The 15573-nt window shown below is 34.3% G+C and overlaps 2 protein-coding genes across 3 annotated transcripts; one reads left to right on the forward strand and one right to left on the reverse strand.

Annotated features, from left to right (window-relative positions):
* Nucleotides 1-734: 734 nt before the first annotated feature.
* Nucleotides 735-4901, forward strand: LOC133317106 (protein NDL2-like). Of its 2 annotated transcripts, none has more exons than XM_061518930.1 (11): nt 735-862; nt 1564-1663; nt 2012-2109; nt 2254-2342; nt 3210-3270; nt 3370-3456; nt 3539-3616; nt 3702-3758; nt 3868-3923; nt 4238-4373; nt 4476-4901. In XM_061518930.1, the coding sequence occupies exons 1-11, from the start codon at nt 800-802 to the stop codon at nt 4695-4697; spliced, it is 1047 nt and encodes a 348-aa protein (XP_061374914.1). In that variant the 5' UTR covers nt 735-799; the 3' UTR covers nt 4698-4901. The 2 variants fall into 2 exon arrangements, with proteins under 2 accessions (XP_061374914.1, XP_061374915.1); XM_061518931.1 differs by having other exon boundaries at nt 840-862; nt 2012-2134.
* Nucleotides 4902-5602: 701 nt separating this feature from the next.
* On the reverse strand, nt 5603-7584 carry LOC133317165 (homeobox protein ATH1-like). Its single transcript, XM_061518999.1, has 4 exons — nt 6691-7584; nt 6078-6436; nt 5895-5955; nt 5603-5795 (listed from the first exon to the last, which is right to left on the reverse strand). The coding sequence occupies exons 1-4, from the start codon at nt 7537-7539 to the stop codon at nt 5649-5651; spliced, it is 1416 nt and encodes a 471-aa protein (XP_061374983.1). The 5' UTR covers nt 7540-7584; the 3' UTR covers nt 5603-5648.
* Nucleotides 7585-15573: the final 7989 nt, after the last annotated feature.

Consider the following 15573-nt stretch of genomic DNA (forward strand, 5'->3'; position numbering starts at 1 on the left):
AATTTTAAATTAAAAAAAACCATCCACTTTCTCTCCCATGATTTTTATTTTTCTGTGTCTATCTCACTCCTAAAAAAACATAACTTATGTCATTTTAAATGACAAACACCAAACCCTTAAAATTAAAATCAGCGGGTCTTTTTTTTTGGGTTTAGTGTTTGTCATTTTAAATGATATAAGTTATGTCATTTTAAGAGAGAGATAGACACAGAAAATAAAATTCATGAGAGAGAAAAAGTAGTGATTTTTTAATTTAAAATTTAAATAATTATTATTATTTTTTTTTTTGGAGTTATCCAACCCTAATTATCTCTTTGAGACGAGTTGGCTCCCTCCGGTATCCCCACGAGCTTCGACTCTTTGAGCCGGCTATGAGACTAATCCGGAGTGCGGGGGAACAGTGATGGCTAAAGGTTCAGTCCCCTCCCCAAGAATGCAGAGTGTTATGCCGTTTGAAACAAGAAAGAATTTTTTTTTTTTTTTTTTTATATTTAAAAGCAGCGGGTCTTTCTTTGTTCAGGATAATAGTAGCAGTTCCAATTTAAAAAAAAAATTAAAAAGGGAGGGGGAAAAATGAGAAGAGGAAATTGTCGGCCTACCCCAACCATGGTTAATTGAACCAGAGTGTGAGGTTACTTACAATTACAAGTGTGAATGCGGAGCGCCAGTGTGGCGAGACTTCCGGGGTTGAGCGTCGGTGACTCGTGCGAGTTAAGCACGGACTCGATACAGAAAATTCACGATACTACTACACTACTCACTATAAAACAAGAAGCAATGGAATGTGAACGTTAACGCAATGGAGAGAGAAATGACGGATTCAGTGTCCGTGGACATGGAAACCATCTCTCCTCCGCCCAAGGTACTATACTACTACTCTCTTTCATTCTCTCTCTCTCTCATGCATTTATAAACGACATCGTTTGTTCAAGATTAAGTCTCTTGAATCCAGTATGCTGTGTTGCTTGAGAATATTTCTGAATTCAGTAATGTAGGAATCGGATTATACTCTTTCTTAAGTTTGTGTTTTAGTGTGGACCTGACTTGTCTTTTTGCGCCCACTCCAATTGGAAATTTGCCAGTTATCTTTTTGTTATTAATTATACACTTCTAAATGCCTAAAAGTTCTCTAATTAGTGAAGACATTATGTTTATGTTAACATGCTTTCCATGGATTAAACAAATGTGATTTGGTTTTGAACTTTTTTTTCTCTTACTTTCCATCACTATTAATATTCTGGCAGGTGTACATTAGTTCATTTATTATTATTATTATTATTATTATTATTATTATTAATGGTAACTCTTGTCATGCAATATCTGCCTTGAAAGATTTGCACCTTTATGTTATCGATTGCTTCTTTGGGCCAAAGTATTTACATGCTTCTGTTGTCCAAGCTGAATGCTCGCTTGTCGTTGAATTAAACATCTTGATTTTACACATTTTGTTTATTCGTTGACATAAAGAAGATGGTTTATTGTATTCATATGTGATTTTGTTGTCTGTTCTGGCTAACTTCACGTGCTTTTCCTGATTCACATGCTACTGAGATGTCTCCGCAGGAACATCTTATAAGAACTCGGCATGGTTCTGTCTCTGTTGCTGTGTATGGAGACCAGGACAAGCCAGCACTTATCACTTATCCTGATTTGGCTTTAAATTGTAAGTTAAATGGATTTTACCTTTTTCTTATATATACCCCGTGATGTCATCTGTCCCCCCGCTCAAAGCGTTGCATTTTATTTTATTTTCCTATAAAATACTTCGCATGTATAGATTTATTTTAATCATTAGGTTCAAAATGCTCTATCAGCACATTTAAGTAGATTCAATACCAGAGTTTTCATTTGCTGGTAGCCGTGGGTAATGCAATTATGGTTCAGTTATTTTATCTTAAAAGGTTTTATGCAGAGAACATTAAAATTAAAAATGATGTTTGTGTTGACATTGTTTATTTTGTTGACAAAATAACAACCTAACTATTTGTTTTCATGCGCGTGGTTTCATCAGATGTCTCCTGCTTTCAGGGCTTATTATTTTGTCCGGAAGTCTATTCACTGCTGCTTCACAATTTCTGCATTTATCATATTAGTCCCCCTGGGCACGAGGTCTCTAGCTTTATGTTTTGAAGCTGTAATATGGCGTTACTTGATACTTAATTACTTATCTCTCCACATTCGTAAATATTTTCATTGATGTTATAATTTATCTGGTTCCTAATCATTTTGTACTTTCTTCAAGAGCTATTGCAGTTGGGAGCTGCTGCAATTGATCCAGATGACCCAATTCTTTCGGTTGATGACTTAGCTGATCAAATAGCTGAAGTTCTTAACTTTTTTAGGTGAGCATATTCTAGCTTAATCACCAATCTCTTTCCATTTAGGCCATAATATGAAGTTTTAGAGTTAGGGAAGGGATGGAATGGAAAACGGTTTCCTTCCACCTTTTTGGATGATTAACTAACAAGGGAAAAAATGAGAAGGTAAAAGTTTGTAAGTCTAAAATTTCAATAAAACCTGTATAAACTTTTTTCACGTAACCAAGTTTATAGGGGTGAAATAGTGAGAGTTTGAGGAGGAATAGTTGCCCTCACATTCCCTTCCTTTTCATAAATTTTTAAACTCTCAAATATGGGGAATTTTTCCCTTCCTTTATCCTTTCGCATTCCATCCTCCTCATCAAAACAAGCTAGTTACTAGGGGTGGGGAGGTTCGACCCAAACCGGTATTTTTCTTGAACTGAATGGGTTTAAACCGGTTTGGGTCAAAGAGACGAACTATTTTATTTAATCCAAACCAGTTTTATTTTTCTTGAATCGGTTCAGAATCAGTTCATGTTTCAAAACCAATTCATAATTTATAACTGATTCGGATATGCAAACAGGTTTTGAACTGGTTTGTATGCTTCGGTTCAATTTTTAAACTGCTTTATAAAACCAATTTGATTCTCAAAACTAGTTCAGAAAATACAGTTCGGTTATTTTTCACAGCCCAAAGTTACATCAAGAAAATAATGATAGACTAATTTCCATTTAGCTTTAATTTACAGTATTGGACTATTGGCATGTTTTGTTTTTTAATTTACAATATTTGCAACTGAAAGTTTCTTCTGGTTGAAAGTAATGGGTTTATAACCTGTTCAACTGAGGCTAGAAGCTGATATGTCCTTTCCTTGATCTTGGGATGGCAATCTCTCTCTCTTTTTGCAGTCTTAGTGCAGTCATGTGTATGGGAGTAACTGCTGGGGCTTACATTCTCACCTTATTTGCTGTGAGTCCTCATATATGTCTCTTCTCCTTTATCCCGTTCTTAAATGGCTCTGACCTCTGAGTTTCAATAATGGAAGATCCTTTTAACTTTTGACAACAGATGAAGTATAGAGAACGTGTTCTTGGTTTGATACTTGTATCTCCTCTATGTAAAGCACCATCTTGGACTGAATGGTTGTACAACAAGGTTCTTTTTCCGAACCTAAAAGACTATGTCTCCTTGTGATAATATATCTCACGTTTTGCTGAAGATTTTGACCTATTTGCAGGTCATGTCAAATTTACTATACTTTTATGGCATGTGTGGAGTGGTAAAAGAAGTATTGCTAAAGCGATACTTTTGCAAGGTATGCCTATGCTTCCAAAAGAATTCCTTTGTCTACTTCTTTCAGAATCTGAGGTTGTGTCATTCAATTTTATTGGTGGTGATAGGAAGTTCGAGGCAGTGGTCATTTGCCAGAGTCGGATATAGTTCAAGCATGCCAAAGGGTTAATTCAATTTATTTTACATTTTCATGTGGGGACTGGGTTATAACTGGGAGCGGGTAGTTTGAAACTGAGCACCTTTCTGAGTCTGTTGTAAATGTTTTTCTGACAGTCATTGGATGAGAGGCAGAGTTTGAATGTGTGGCGATTCCTTGAAGCTATTAACGGGTAAGATCACACTTTAAAATAGTGGGTTGTGAGTGGAATTTTTCGCTGCACGATATTTATTATTGCTAGAGTAGTGGTGAAGGATCTGGGTAAATTTGATGAAGTCATAGGTTCAGACCTCCATGCTGTCATTGTGCCCCAAAAAAAATTAGCAACACATCAGAATTTAGTTATACATAATCGTACCCATTGCTGAACAGTTACCACTTTTCATGCACAAATGGATATGCTGATGCTGTAGTTCAACGTATTCTAAAACAGCAATGTGCTTATGTCTTATATATGTCTTTTAACTTTGTATTAGCATTTTGCAGGAGATCTGACCTAAGTGAAGGGTTGAGAAAATTACAGTGTCGCTCACTTATTTTTGTTGGGGATATGTCTCCTTTTCATTCTGATGCTGTCCATATGACTTCTAAGTTAGATAGACGATTCAGTGCCTTGGTGGAGGTGGGTAAGAATAAGATAGTTCCGGTTCATATTAATTTGTGATAAGAATGTGTATATCAATCAAAGTGAGCTAGATTTATCAATCGTTGGCTGGAACTACAGGTTCAAGCTTGTGGGTCAATGATAACAGAGGAGCAGCCTCATGCTATGTTAATACCAATGGAGTACTTTCTCATGGGATATGGCTTGTATAGACCATCCAAGCTAAGTGTCAGCCCAAGAAGTCCCTTGAGTCCATCTTGCATTTCTCCCGAGCTCTATTCACCTGAGAGTATGGGTTTGAAATTGAAACCAATTAAAACAAGGGTTTCTGTGGAAATGTAGAAGTTGATGAATAAGAGTTGGCCATTTGCTGCTCTTTCTGTTGAACAAGTGTATAAGTCTGTGTTTAGTTGGAAATCTGATGGAGGAGGGGATGCCACATCCTTGTAGATATGGAGACGACGAAAGAAGAAATCAACAGAGGAAAGAAACGGGAAGAGTTAAGTTCAAAGCAGATATAGTCATTCTTTCATTTGTAATCATAGATTTTAGTCTGAATAGTCGGTAAAGCTTCGAAATTATTGTTTTTGGATAAATAAATAAATAAATCAATGGAAGTTCTTGATAAAACTGAAAAGCGAACATGGAGGGAATAATGCCATTACTGTGCAATCTCATTCTCTCAAGTAATTTCGTATGTTTAGCGCTGTTAGAATGTATAGTTCATTTGTTGTCAAGTGCTTCAGGAAAACAATGAAGCATTTTTGGAATTTAGTTGGTTGAGTTTGCAATGGAGTTCAATTGGGCACGAACGACGTTGTCACCCTGTTACTTTACACCTTGGATCTTTCTAGTTAGACAGCTTCAGCCATCTGTTTGCCATGTTGGATTTATTTTCTGAGAGAGTTTTATCTCTTTTATTTGACGACACTCCATAACCATTAGCACTTGTATTGATCTGTTCTTTTCATAAATGATTTAACCGGCAGTTTTAGCAAAACCTGCCCTTAACTCTAATATCTCTAAAGCGCAGAGCTATGAAGAATTTGACATCAAGCTAAAACAAACAAGGTATTATGGACATCAAATAAATTTGGTGTTATTTACTGATAAATTATATTGTTCAGTACGAGTCATTGACAGGACATTCTCATATATAATACCCAACTATGCAGATCATTATGCACAGAGTCTAGTTTCAGTTGTGCTGTATTTTCTACTTGATCGAAAAAAAATAAAATGCTCCATCTTATTGTTATGCGACTTTGTCCACCTTCAATTGACATTAAACCTTTAATTGCTCATGTTTATCCTGTTGTCGTGGCAGCTCTCCATTCCTTCTCCATTTCGACAAGCCCTTCTTTTATTCATTTCAGTATACATTTCCTCAATCATAGGTTTCCACAGCCGAACACGAGCATTTATAAACCAATTGGATACCTGGTCCCCCAGACATAAATACGACCGAGCATATCAGATTGTTCCTCTTCAAAGTAACAAACAAACTAGCAAGGATGTAATAAGAGCAGTAGGTAGTACCTGGCTTCTCGTCAACCCACTTTTTACTGCAAGTAAATGCTTCTCTGCATCTTTAGGATACCTGAAAATCCATGAAATTATATATATATTTAAAATAAAATAAAATTTTCAAATTCACTAAATATGTAAATTCTGATGACTAAAGCCAGCCCAAGAAAGAAAGATGGTATGCTTGAAACTCACGGATGGAGGAAATTCTGAAACATCCAAGCCCTTAGAACTGAGACAGATCTTTCTGGCAAGCCTCTTTGGGGCCTCCATAACTGATGATCTTTTCTTTTCAACTGCTGGAAAGCCCATTGCTTTTGAAGAAATGAAGTTTCAACAACAGACCATTCCTTTTCTTGTGAGCACGAGTTGTTGAAATTTGATCCCATGGCAATAATATGATTGCTAATCCTCTCTCTCAAGTCCTTGTACAGGATAGAGATCTTTTGAAGAGAAAAATGTGCATGTATTTGTGGGTCCAGCTCTGTAACAGCATGGAATGCGGATACAACAGTATGTATCTCATCCAAACACTGGCTGTATTGATTATCAACCTGAGTAAAATGAAGATTACTATTAGTATGACAAAACTTTCGGATGAATGCTTTCTCATGTACTGCTGTTAAACTTCTCACTTTTTTTTGTTTTTCATTTCAGACCATTATTCTGAACTAGTTTGAGCAATTTATTTACCATTTCTAATGTGGAAAAGTGAAATGCAAAGCTCATATCATTAAATGTCTCACTATGTCCAGGACCATAACTGAAACGAAGATCAAATCAGGTAATTGAAGATGTAGCATCATACCAGTTGTAGAAGTGTCAGTAGTTCGGACTTCTTTGATTCCGCTGCATGCCTTTGCAATGGAGATTCTGCATGTGCTTCAAACATAGAATTTGCATTGTGATTTATCAATACCCTTCTCTTGGGTGGAAGAGCTGAAGTTGATTTGTTTCCATCTGCTCTATTACCAGCAGCTGAACAATTTATCTGTTCTAGATTCTCAAATGAATATCTTGCAATTTGAGAAAGTATCTCTTGAATTCCAGCAAGATATTTCGACCCGAATACTTCTGGTGAGAACTGTACAAATTTATTACAACCCAAACTCATAGAAAGTTCCCTACTACTGCTGCAGGAGGCTTGCTCCAAGCATGACATAGTTCCATTCATGCATTGGGCCACATCAGAGCAACTGACATCTGAGCATTGTCCTGTGGTTGTAGATGTTACAAGACTTAAAGAGAGTTCATTACTAAAGTTAGAGGAATGATAAGAATGATTGGTCATGTTTGCAACATTTGATGATGTCCATCCATCTGGATCCAGGTTTCCAATGGATGAATAAGGCTGGCACCCTACTCCATCAATCTCTGTGGCTTTAGGAAACTTGTTAACATTCCATTTACTATTACCAGGTACTTCATTGTAACCATGGTCCTCAAGAGTTGTAGACAAAGGGTTTGAAGTACCTAGCCAATTATTGAAGATATGTGGCCCCACTGCCCCCATTGAAGTACAGAGTGGAGGAGGCAAAGCTGCTGAATTATCTAAATTTTCTTCAAGACCAATTCTAGCAGCAAGAATGGCAGCAAGTGAAGCAGGAGTAATTGGCATTCCTCCAGCTAAATGCTCTTGAAACTCAGTGTTCTCCATTAGGTTTGAGGCATCTCCCACAATAGTCTTTCGATGTGATGTAACTAATGAACTAGAGTCAGCAATATTTGCGGGATTTATGAAACAAGCATTGGCATGGACATTACTTATAGGTTCACTTTGCTCTCCAACAAGCATTGAAATTCCATTTATGATTTGGGATTGGTGGTTATTAAGGTCAAGTGAATAGCACTGAATGAGTGGATTTGAGGTGGAATGTTGTGAAATGTCATCTATCACAGTAGAATCTCGGCCAGAAATGTCCAGTGGAGCAATGTATATATCACCCTCCATCGACATAAGTAGTAACTGCAGTGGTCTTTCAGAAAAACTTCACTTCTCACTCTGTTTGAATTCAGGATAATCGGGGCCAATAGAATCTAGTTATCCCCTTTCTTTGAAGAGAGAGAGAAAAAAAAATAGATCTACATCAGAAGAAACATCCACGCTACAAACAAGAAAAGAAAACAAAATTGGAAGGAGAAAGGATCAATGAATAGATCATTATGCAGCATGTGAATTAATTGAGCATCCTTTCAAATTCAAAGTAGATGATATACTGAGAGAAGAAAAATAAAAAAAATGAATATAGAGTTCTTTTAGACTAGTTATAAAATATTAACTAACTGACAAATGAATTAAAGAAAAGTACCAAGACCAACCTTCCCTTAATCTGCAAAGGAGTTGTCTATCACCCACCAAAACAAGTGGAGCCACACTACATGGGACTTAAATCAACAAGCCAGATATCTTCCAAATACTTAACAACTCCTTGCCAAGATATGTTGTCCTCCAATAACCTACAAAAAGAAAAATGAAAAATGAAAAATAAGCAGAAGCGCAATGGTAAATGACTGGGCTATTTGTTTGAAAGCAAGAAAAAGAAGCCAACCAGAAGTCAGGCATTCTATTCTTTGCTTAAACCATGCCAAACAAAAAACCAACATCAAAGGTGTGTTGATTCTTTTGCATGAACAGAAACATTTTTTTTTCCTTCAAGTATCCCAAACCCAACAAACAACTTTCATTTTCTTAGACCCCATCTCCCCTGTCAACCCCTAAAACTAGAACACTCAAAATATTATCTGATCTTGCTAATCAAAGACAACAACCTCAAGAAAGCCAATAAAAGGAAGAAAGTGTTTTTTTAAAGGCCAAGGGAAAAAGAAGAACAAAAAAGGGTGGCTATATATTCAAGATGAATGAAAAAAGAGCCATTAACTGAGAGTAAAGAAGGCAAAAGAGCCACAAAGGAGAAAATAGGAGGAGAAGGGGGGGAAAGGGAAACACATTACTCTTTGGTGCAGTTCCACTAATTTCTGTTGCAGGCCTTACCGGGCCCATCTTTCCCCCCTCTCTCTCTGATATCTGATTATCTGTTTCCCTGCAATAATCATAATCTAAAATATCTGGATTCTCTCTGTTCAAACTCCTGTTCATGGCAGGTTGCCTCAGAAACATTTTCAGAGAAAGCACTTTGCTTTTTAGCTATTTTAAAACAAGAAGCTAATGTGATGAGAAAGAAGAGTAAAAGGAGTAATAAAAGTACCAAGCTTTCCCTTCGGAATGCAACAACTAAACGCACAAAGGCAAATGAAATGTGAGGGGGAGAGAAAGTGAAACACTGTTCTATCCCTTCTAGCAGTGTCCTTTCTTGAGGGTGGCCAGACACAGAGACAGAGGAGATTAAATGGTGATGTGAGCAAAGCAAGTAATGACGACAAATTTTGGTAGGAGGATCCTACATCCTTGAAGAATTTATTGTTGTTATTACCGATTAATAGATAACACTACAGAACCTTGTACAACTCTTAGGCTTTGGTTGCATGGTACTTGCCAGTGCTACCTGAAAAATCGTATGTTTGCATAAGCAAATCTATGACTTCCTAGTTCCTAGATACTTTTAAGTGTGCATTGCGGGTAATTATGATAACTCGAAGCACAACCTCTTTGTTCATTGTGGAAATAGTGGCACTAGGCACATGAGAAAAATGATTCTTGCGTGTACACAGTAAGCATCACCCCAGGTTTAAATACTTAACAGAATAAAACAATAATCCAGAATATAAATTAAAAGACAAGATATAATTCGATAATAAAAGTTCTAAAATTATAAAATAACGAGTATATCCGTATATGTATGTATAATAGGATAGGTTATTCTACCTACTCACATCTTGCCTACCTTTTGCCTACCTCTTTCATTACCGTTGGATTACATTCTAATCCAACGGTTCATATTTACACAATAAAATAACCTTTTTTTCTCATTCTTTCTTCTCACTTCCTCCCACACCCTTTCTCTCTCCTCCCCATTTCTCTCTTCCTCTCTACTCTATGCCTAATTTTTTTTCCTTTATCTCCTCCCCCTTTCTATCAGGTTTATTTTTATTGGAACTTCTTTTTATTTTAATTGCATTGAACCACAGCACCACAATATTATGCGATTCATCGACCACAATATTTTAATTTAAGCATTATGCGATTCATCGAATAATATATGAGGTTTGCAACAATTTGTAGCTCATTGCAGAGAAGGGAACATGGCCATTGAATAACCCTAATATTCCAGCAATTTGGCGGCAGAGTTGATGTTCTATATCACTGATGATATCTTCCTCCCTGAAAGTAACAATAATCGCATTCTATATTAAGGCAAACCTTGTAGCATCCACTTAACTTGATTCAATCTTTTTTCTCCCTGTAAATCCATAACTGCTTCGCATAATGCTTCCGCGTGCGTTCACCTCGGCAGAGATCAGAGATAAAGGGAAAAAAATTAGGTATAGGGTAGAGGAAGAGAGAAAGGGGGAGGAGAGAGAAAGGATGTGGGAGAAAGTGAGGAGAAAGAAAGGGAAAAAAAATTATTTTATTGCGTAAATATGAACCGTTGGATTAGAATGTAATCCAACGGTAATGAAAGAGGTAGGCAAAAGGTAGGCAAGATGTGAGTAGGTAGAATAACCTATCCTTAATATTATATATAAAAGATTGAACAATTTGTATATCTTTTAAAAAATTGAAATTTTTACAGTGCAGTATTAGTTTAAAATATCTTACTTTATTCAATGATAAAATTTCGTACTCAGTTTAATGAAAATATAGTTTTTTTCAGATAAAACAAAGATGTAAACAGAAATTTATTGTAGAATATCATGATCACAAAAGAATATATTCATGTTAAAAAAAGAATTGGGGGGCGGGGGGTTGCTGTCCCAGTGACACATGTCATGTAGCTCACAACCTCTTTTTTCCATTTTTAAAAATGAATCTTCACACTCCTTTATTATTTTCATAAAATTTAGAGGTGCCATTACTATTATTTGAAAATTTATGTATGTATAAATTATTTTTTTACAAACATCTCAGAGGATAATAATCGAGCAATGGGTTTTTTTTTTACGAATTCAAGGTGACGGATATTATTATATCTGTCACACATCTGTTATTATATGAAGAATTTGCAAATAGAAAATAGGAGTTTTTGCAAATTAATTTGAACTGTTTTGAAGAAATAAAATCAACTTATTGTTTTGAATTTAAATTTAATTTTAATATAATATATGACTGTTTGGAGACGGTTGGTACACAGGATTTTGAGATATTTCTCGGAAACTGAATTTTTTTAAATTTTAAATTTTCAGATATTATCGTAAACTGAACGCAAAAATCATATTTTTGAAAAATCGAGATTCTCGAACAAATAAGTCACTTTAGATTTGATTAGTTTTTTTAACATTTATCTTCTTCTCACACTCATATGTCCAATGACGTTCCAAGTTCCAACCCAAGGAAATGGCCCACGAAGCTCACTTTTTCACTTTTCATCAACTACGATATAGTTCGACTTTGAAGCGTCACAAAACCCACGGATTCTTGCTTGATTGCTTTTTATTATCTTATATACATACCTCTTGAAAATTGGGAATCAAGAGTCATTACTCTGTATTGCATATGATTTTTTCTACGTTGAAAAAAAAAAAAGACAGTTTAGATAAGGGTAACTAAATTCACATATAAATGCAGTTACGCATACTTGTGGTTGTGATCAAAGGAAGTCGTATAAAACAATGGAGTCGATAGCTCATATGTTATCAACTATATATTTATTGTTATGTGTGGTCAATGATGCCGTCGTTTTATCTTAGTCCATCTCTATTTGGCTTATTATTTCGCAAGTTTGCAGTTCTTCGGATATAACTAACAATCATTGATGAGGCTGCAATTTATTGTATTAAGGGTTAATATAATAATGAAATTGATTTAAAAGTAATTAAGAGTTATGTGAATTATAATTAAATTGTTATTTTATTCTCATAAATTTTTTTATATTTTGTAGTAAATTTCAGTTCAATAAAGAGATAAATTAGAGATATCAAGTAAAGTTACTTTGGATTTCTGAATCATTGAAGATCTTATCAAATCTTCCTTTGAATATTTTTAAGGAAAATTTTTCATTAAATAAAAAAAAGGATTTGAAGGATTTGATTAAAGACGTGATAAGAGATTCTAGTGAAGATTATATTAAAGATATTATGAAAAATTAAAAGATATGGTTTCATCCCTATAAAAAGACAACTCTTGAAAACACAAAGACAATTTGACAGAGGCAAGCAAATTGAGAGGAAGGAGGAGGACACCGGATACTAGAGAAAGAGATTGAGCAACAATGATTCTTATTTTTCTTCTTCTTTATGATTTATTCTTCTTTCTTTATTTTGTTTAAGACAGTTATGTCTAACTAATTACCTTTTGTAGTTAGGATCATGGATCTGATATGAATCCTAGTTGTGATTTAATTTGGTTTCTTTAATAAATTATTTTAGTTATTTGTGTTTTACCTTGTATGATTTTCTATATCCTTGTGTGAATTGTATGAATTGATCACTCTTATAAGGGCTTGAGGGTTAGGGATCACAATAGACATATTGAAGTTCTAATCCTAACAGGAATAAAATACCAATTCTTGCATGATCTAGACATAGGCTTGCTTGAGTTGCAGACTTCATAATTCATTGTGTCTAATGCTTATTTTAAGAGGAATCACTACGACATTAGTATTCTAATTAGAGTAAAGGGTTAAAATCACTAAGACATTAGCATTTAATCAATTATTTTTAGAAGATGAATTGTCTGAAATATCTGAGATAATTTAATATTAAAATTAAATTAAATAAATCTATGAGGATCAAAGGTAAAGTGCATTCTGGCTATAATTTATTTACATTCTTTACTCGTATCTTTTCTTGATTATTCTTGAATGTTATTGATAATTAATGCATTTAAATTTAATTACTTTTATTTTTATTCAAAATTTGCTTCCTAAACCAAACTGAATTTTTCCAAATTAAGGGATTAGTTATAATAATACTTGGTGCATTAATTCTCGTGAGACTATACTTTACTTCCACTTTTATTACTTGAAACGATCGGTATACTTGCCGAGAACGTAACAACCATTTATGCAACTAATGTGATAAAAGTCAACTAATAATTAAAAAAAAAACAGGTCACTCTTATTTTGAGTATTTAAATTTTAAACTTAAATCCTTTTGAATTACACACACATATATATATATAAGGTTTTTGTTTTATCCTTTAACATAACACAACAAACTTTCTTACACTCACAACATTTTGTGGGACCCACACTTTTTAAAACAAAAAAATAAATAAAAAATTAAGACACGCAAAACAAATCTCTATAACATTACACAATCACTTTTCCTACAACACAACTCTTATAAAACCCATATATATATTCTTTATAATTTTAAATATTTTTTGCAGTATATTTAAATTAATTATATATATCTTCTTTATATTTTCTTTTTTTTATCTTAAATATTTTTTATATTGATCTGAGGTGAAGATGTGCATCCCAAATAGATGGATTAGTTAATTAATGTGGTAGCTGAGCTAAAGACACTACGGTGAGTGATGGTGGATTTCGCCATGTAAACGATGAGTTTGAGCGTGCAGTGAGAGGTAGAGGAGCGTAGTGCATGAATCACCTAAAAAGTCTTATGCAATGGTGTTGATCATGGATCATATAGGTGCTTATAAAATGTTCCAGGATATGTGAAGTGACAAGAATACCGTGAAAGCATATGTGTGTATAAGGATCCAAATTTTCAATAGTGGAAGGTGATTATATCCCATAGAGGGATATTTTGTTTAGAGTCCGTCTACGTATTATGTTATTATTATAGTTTGTTTTTTCTTACTTTAGGGGAATGGATATTATCAATATCATGTATTATTTATCAAAATTACATTATACGAGGGAATTTCAATTGTTTGTTAACAAAAATAGTTTTTGTAAATGTAAAAAATTCTATTTAGAAAAGTTAGTCTTATCATTATGTGAATGTTCCCTCCTTGAACAGGATTATCTTTAATGAAGAATATATGTGATTTATAAAAAAAAAATAGTTATCTTTTATTACTCTACTCCAAATTTTATTTCATTGGTTGATTTGTCAATAAATAAATAAAATTATCATATTACTTGATATTAAAGAAAACATGAAAATATAATATTATTTTTCGCTTAGGTATTCTGGTCAACCACATTGTCAATTAATTGCTTGGTCGGCAAATAATACAAGACAAGGGCATGTATGGGCTCTGCTGTATAACCTTACATATAAAAATGCCATCACGAAGACCAGACCAGACCAGACCAGAGTGTCAGAAAGCTACTCACTCCTCTCATGGCAAAAGCCATATCTGCAATGCAGGCATCAACTTGTTTTGTTGCCATTGGGCCCAACCATTAATGTTATTAGGCTTTAATTCAGCTTATTCTCAGAAACTAAAAGGACTTGGGGTCATCTTGTGGGCGTTATTTATCTTCTTGTCACACGCATACGTCCAATGACGTTCCAACCCAAGGAAATGTACCAAGAAGCTCAATTTTTTTTTAATACAAGAATGAGAATTAAACCCATAACCTAATATAAATTATTTAAATTCCTCTCCATTAGAATAATCCTAGATGTTCACTTTTTTCACTTCGCATTAATTACGATGTTCGAATTTCAACTATGTATTGCATGTGATTTATCTACGTTGAAAAGAAATTAAAACAGTGTAGATAAGGGTAATTAAATTCAGATATAAATGTAGTTATGCATACTTGTGGTTGTGATTAGGAGTGGGAATGGGTCGCATTGAACTACTTTTTGAAGAACGGAACCGAATTCAAAGAACCATATTTTTTTTATTCCAATCTGATTTGGTTCGGTTTGGTTTGATTTGAAACCAATTCGGGTTAAAAATGATTTTGTTCTGTTCGAAAACGGTTCGATCAGTTCAGAACAAGTTCGGGTCGAACCTATTCTAAACTAAAATCAATTTTGAACTAGAAGACAGTAAATAAATAACTAAATAAAAGAAGAGAATTGGAGATGAAAAAAGAAAAATAAATGAAAAGAGAAAAAATTGCTCTGGTTCAAGATCTGATTTTTACAATGAGTCTTGAATCGGATATCTCTTATTCGGTATTTCTTAGGTCCCCCTAGATATAGGCAAGTTAGCCTTTAAAATTAGTCTTGAGCACAATGGTATGTATTTCATGCCCATATCTACCCTCGGTCTTTCAACTGCTCGCAGACCGGATGAGTCCAAACTATGGCATTGGCGCATGGGTCACCCCTTGTATAAGATTTTGGCTTATGTTAATTCAAAATTCGTTATTGATTATAGTACTTGTGACACTTGTCGTTTTTCCTAAACTCATAAGTTGCCTTTTCATATTAGTACTCATGTTTCTTCTATTGCTTTTGAACTCATTCACTCTAGTGTACGGGGCCCGGCCCCAATTGACTCTTGTGATGGTTTTCGTTGGTTTATTACATTTATTGATGATAAATCTCGTTGCATGTGGCTTTATCTATTGCGCTCAAAGTTTGAAGTATGCAATAATTTTCAGGAATTCTATCAAATGATTAAAATCCAGTATAGGGTTAGTATTGAAATTTTGCGTAGTGATAACGGTACGAAATATGTTAATAACCCTGTGCAAGTCTT

The sequence above is a fragment of the Gastrolobium bilobum genome, unplaced genomic scaffold (genome assembly GCF_033153095.1).
Source record: "Gastrolobium bilobum isolate Gb01-03AN ecotype WA unplaced genomic scaffold, APGP_CSIRO_Gbil_v1 utg5255, whole genome shotgun sequence".
Lineage (NCBI taxonomy): Eukaryota > Viridiplantae > Streptophyta > Magnoliopsida > Fabales > Fabaceae > Gastrolobium > Gastrolobium bilobum.

Bases quoted from the DNA above. Each gene is read 5' to 3' on its own strand.
- LOC133317106 (XM_061518930.1), top strand. From the start codon at position 800: ATGGAGAGAGAAATGACGGATTCAGTGTCCGTGGACATGGAAACCATC. The intron at 3,271-3,369 runs GTGAGTCCTCAT...TTTTGACAACAG, and splicing joins ACATTCTCACCTTATTTGCT to ATGAAGTATAGAGAACGTGT. The intron at 4,374-4,475 runs GTGGGTAAGAAT...CTGGAACTACAG, and splicing joins GATTCAGTGCCTTGGTGGAG to GTTCAAGCTTGTGGGTCAAT.
- LOC133317165 (XM_061518999.1), bottom strand. From the start codon at position 7,539: ATGGAGAACACTGAGTTTCAAGAGCATTTAGCTGGAGGAATGCCAATT. The intron at 5,956-6,077 runs GTGAGTTTCAAG...ATGGATTTTCAG, and splicing joins TTTCAGAATTTCCTCCATCC to GTATCCTAAAGATGCAGAGA. The intron at 5,796-5,894 runs GTACTACCTACT...CTGGGGGACCAG, and splicing joins GTGGGTTGACGAGAAGCCAG to GTATCCAATTGGTTTATAAA.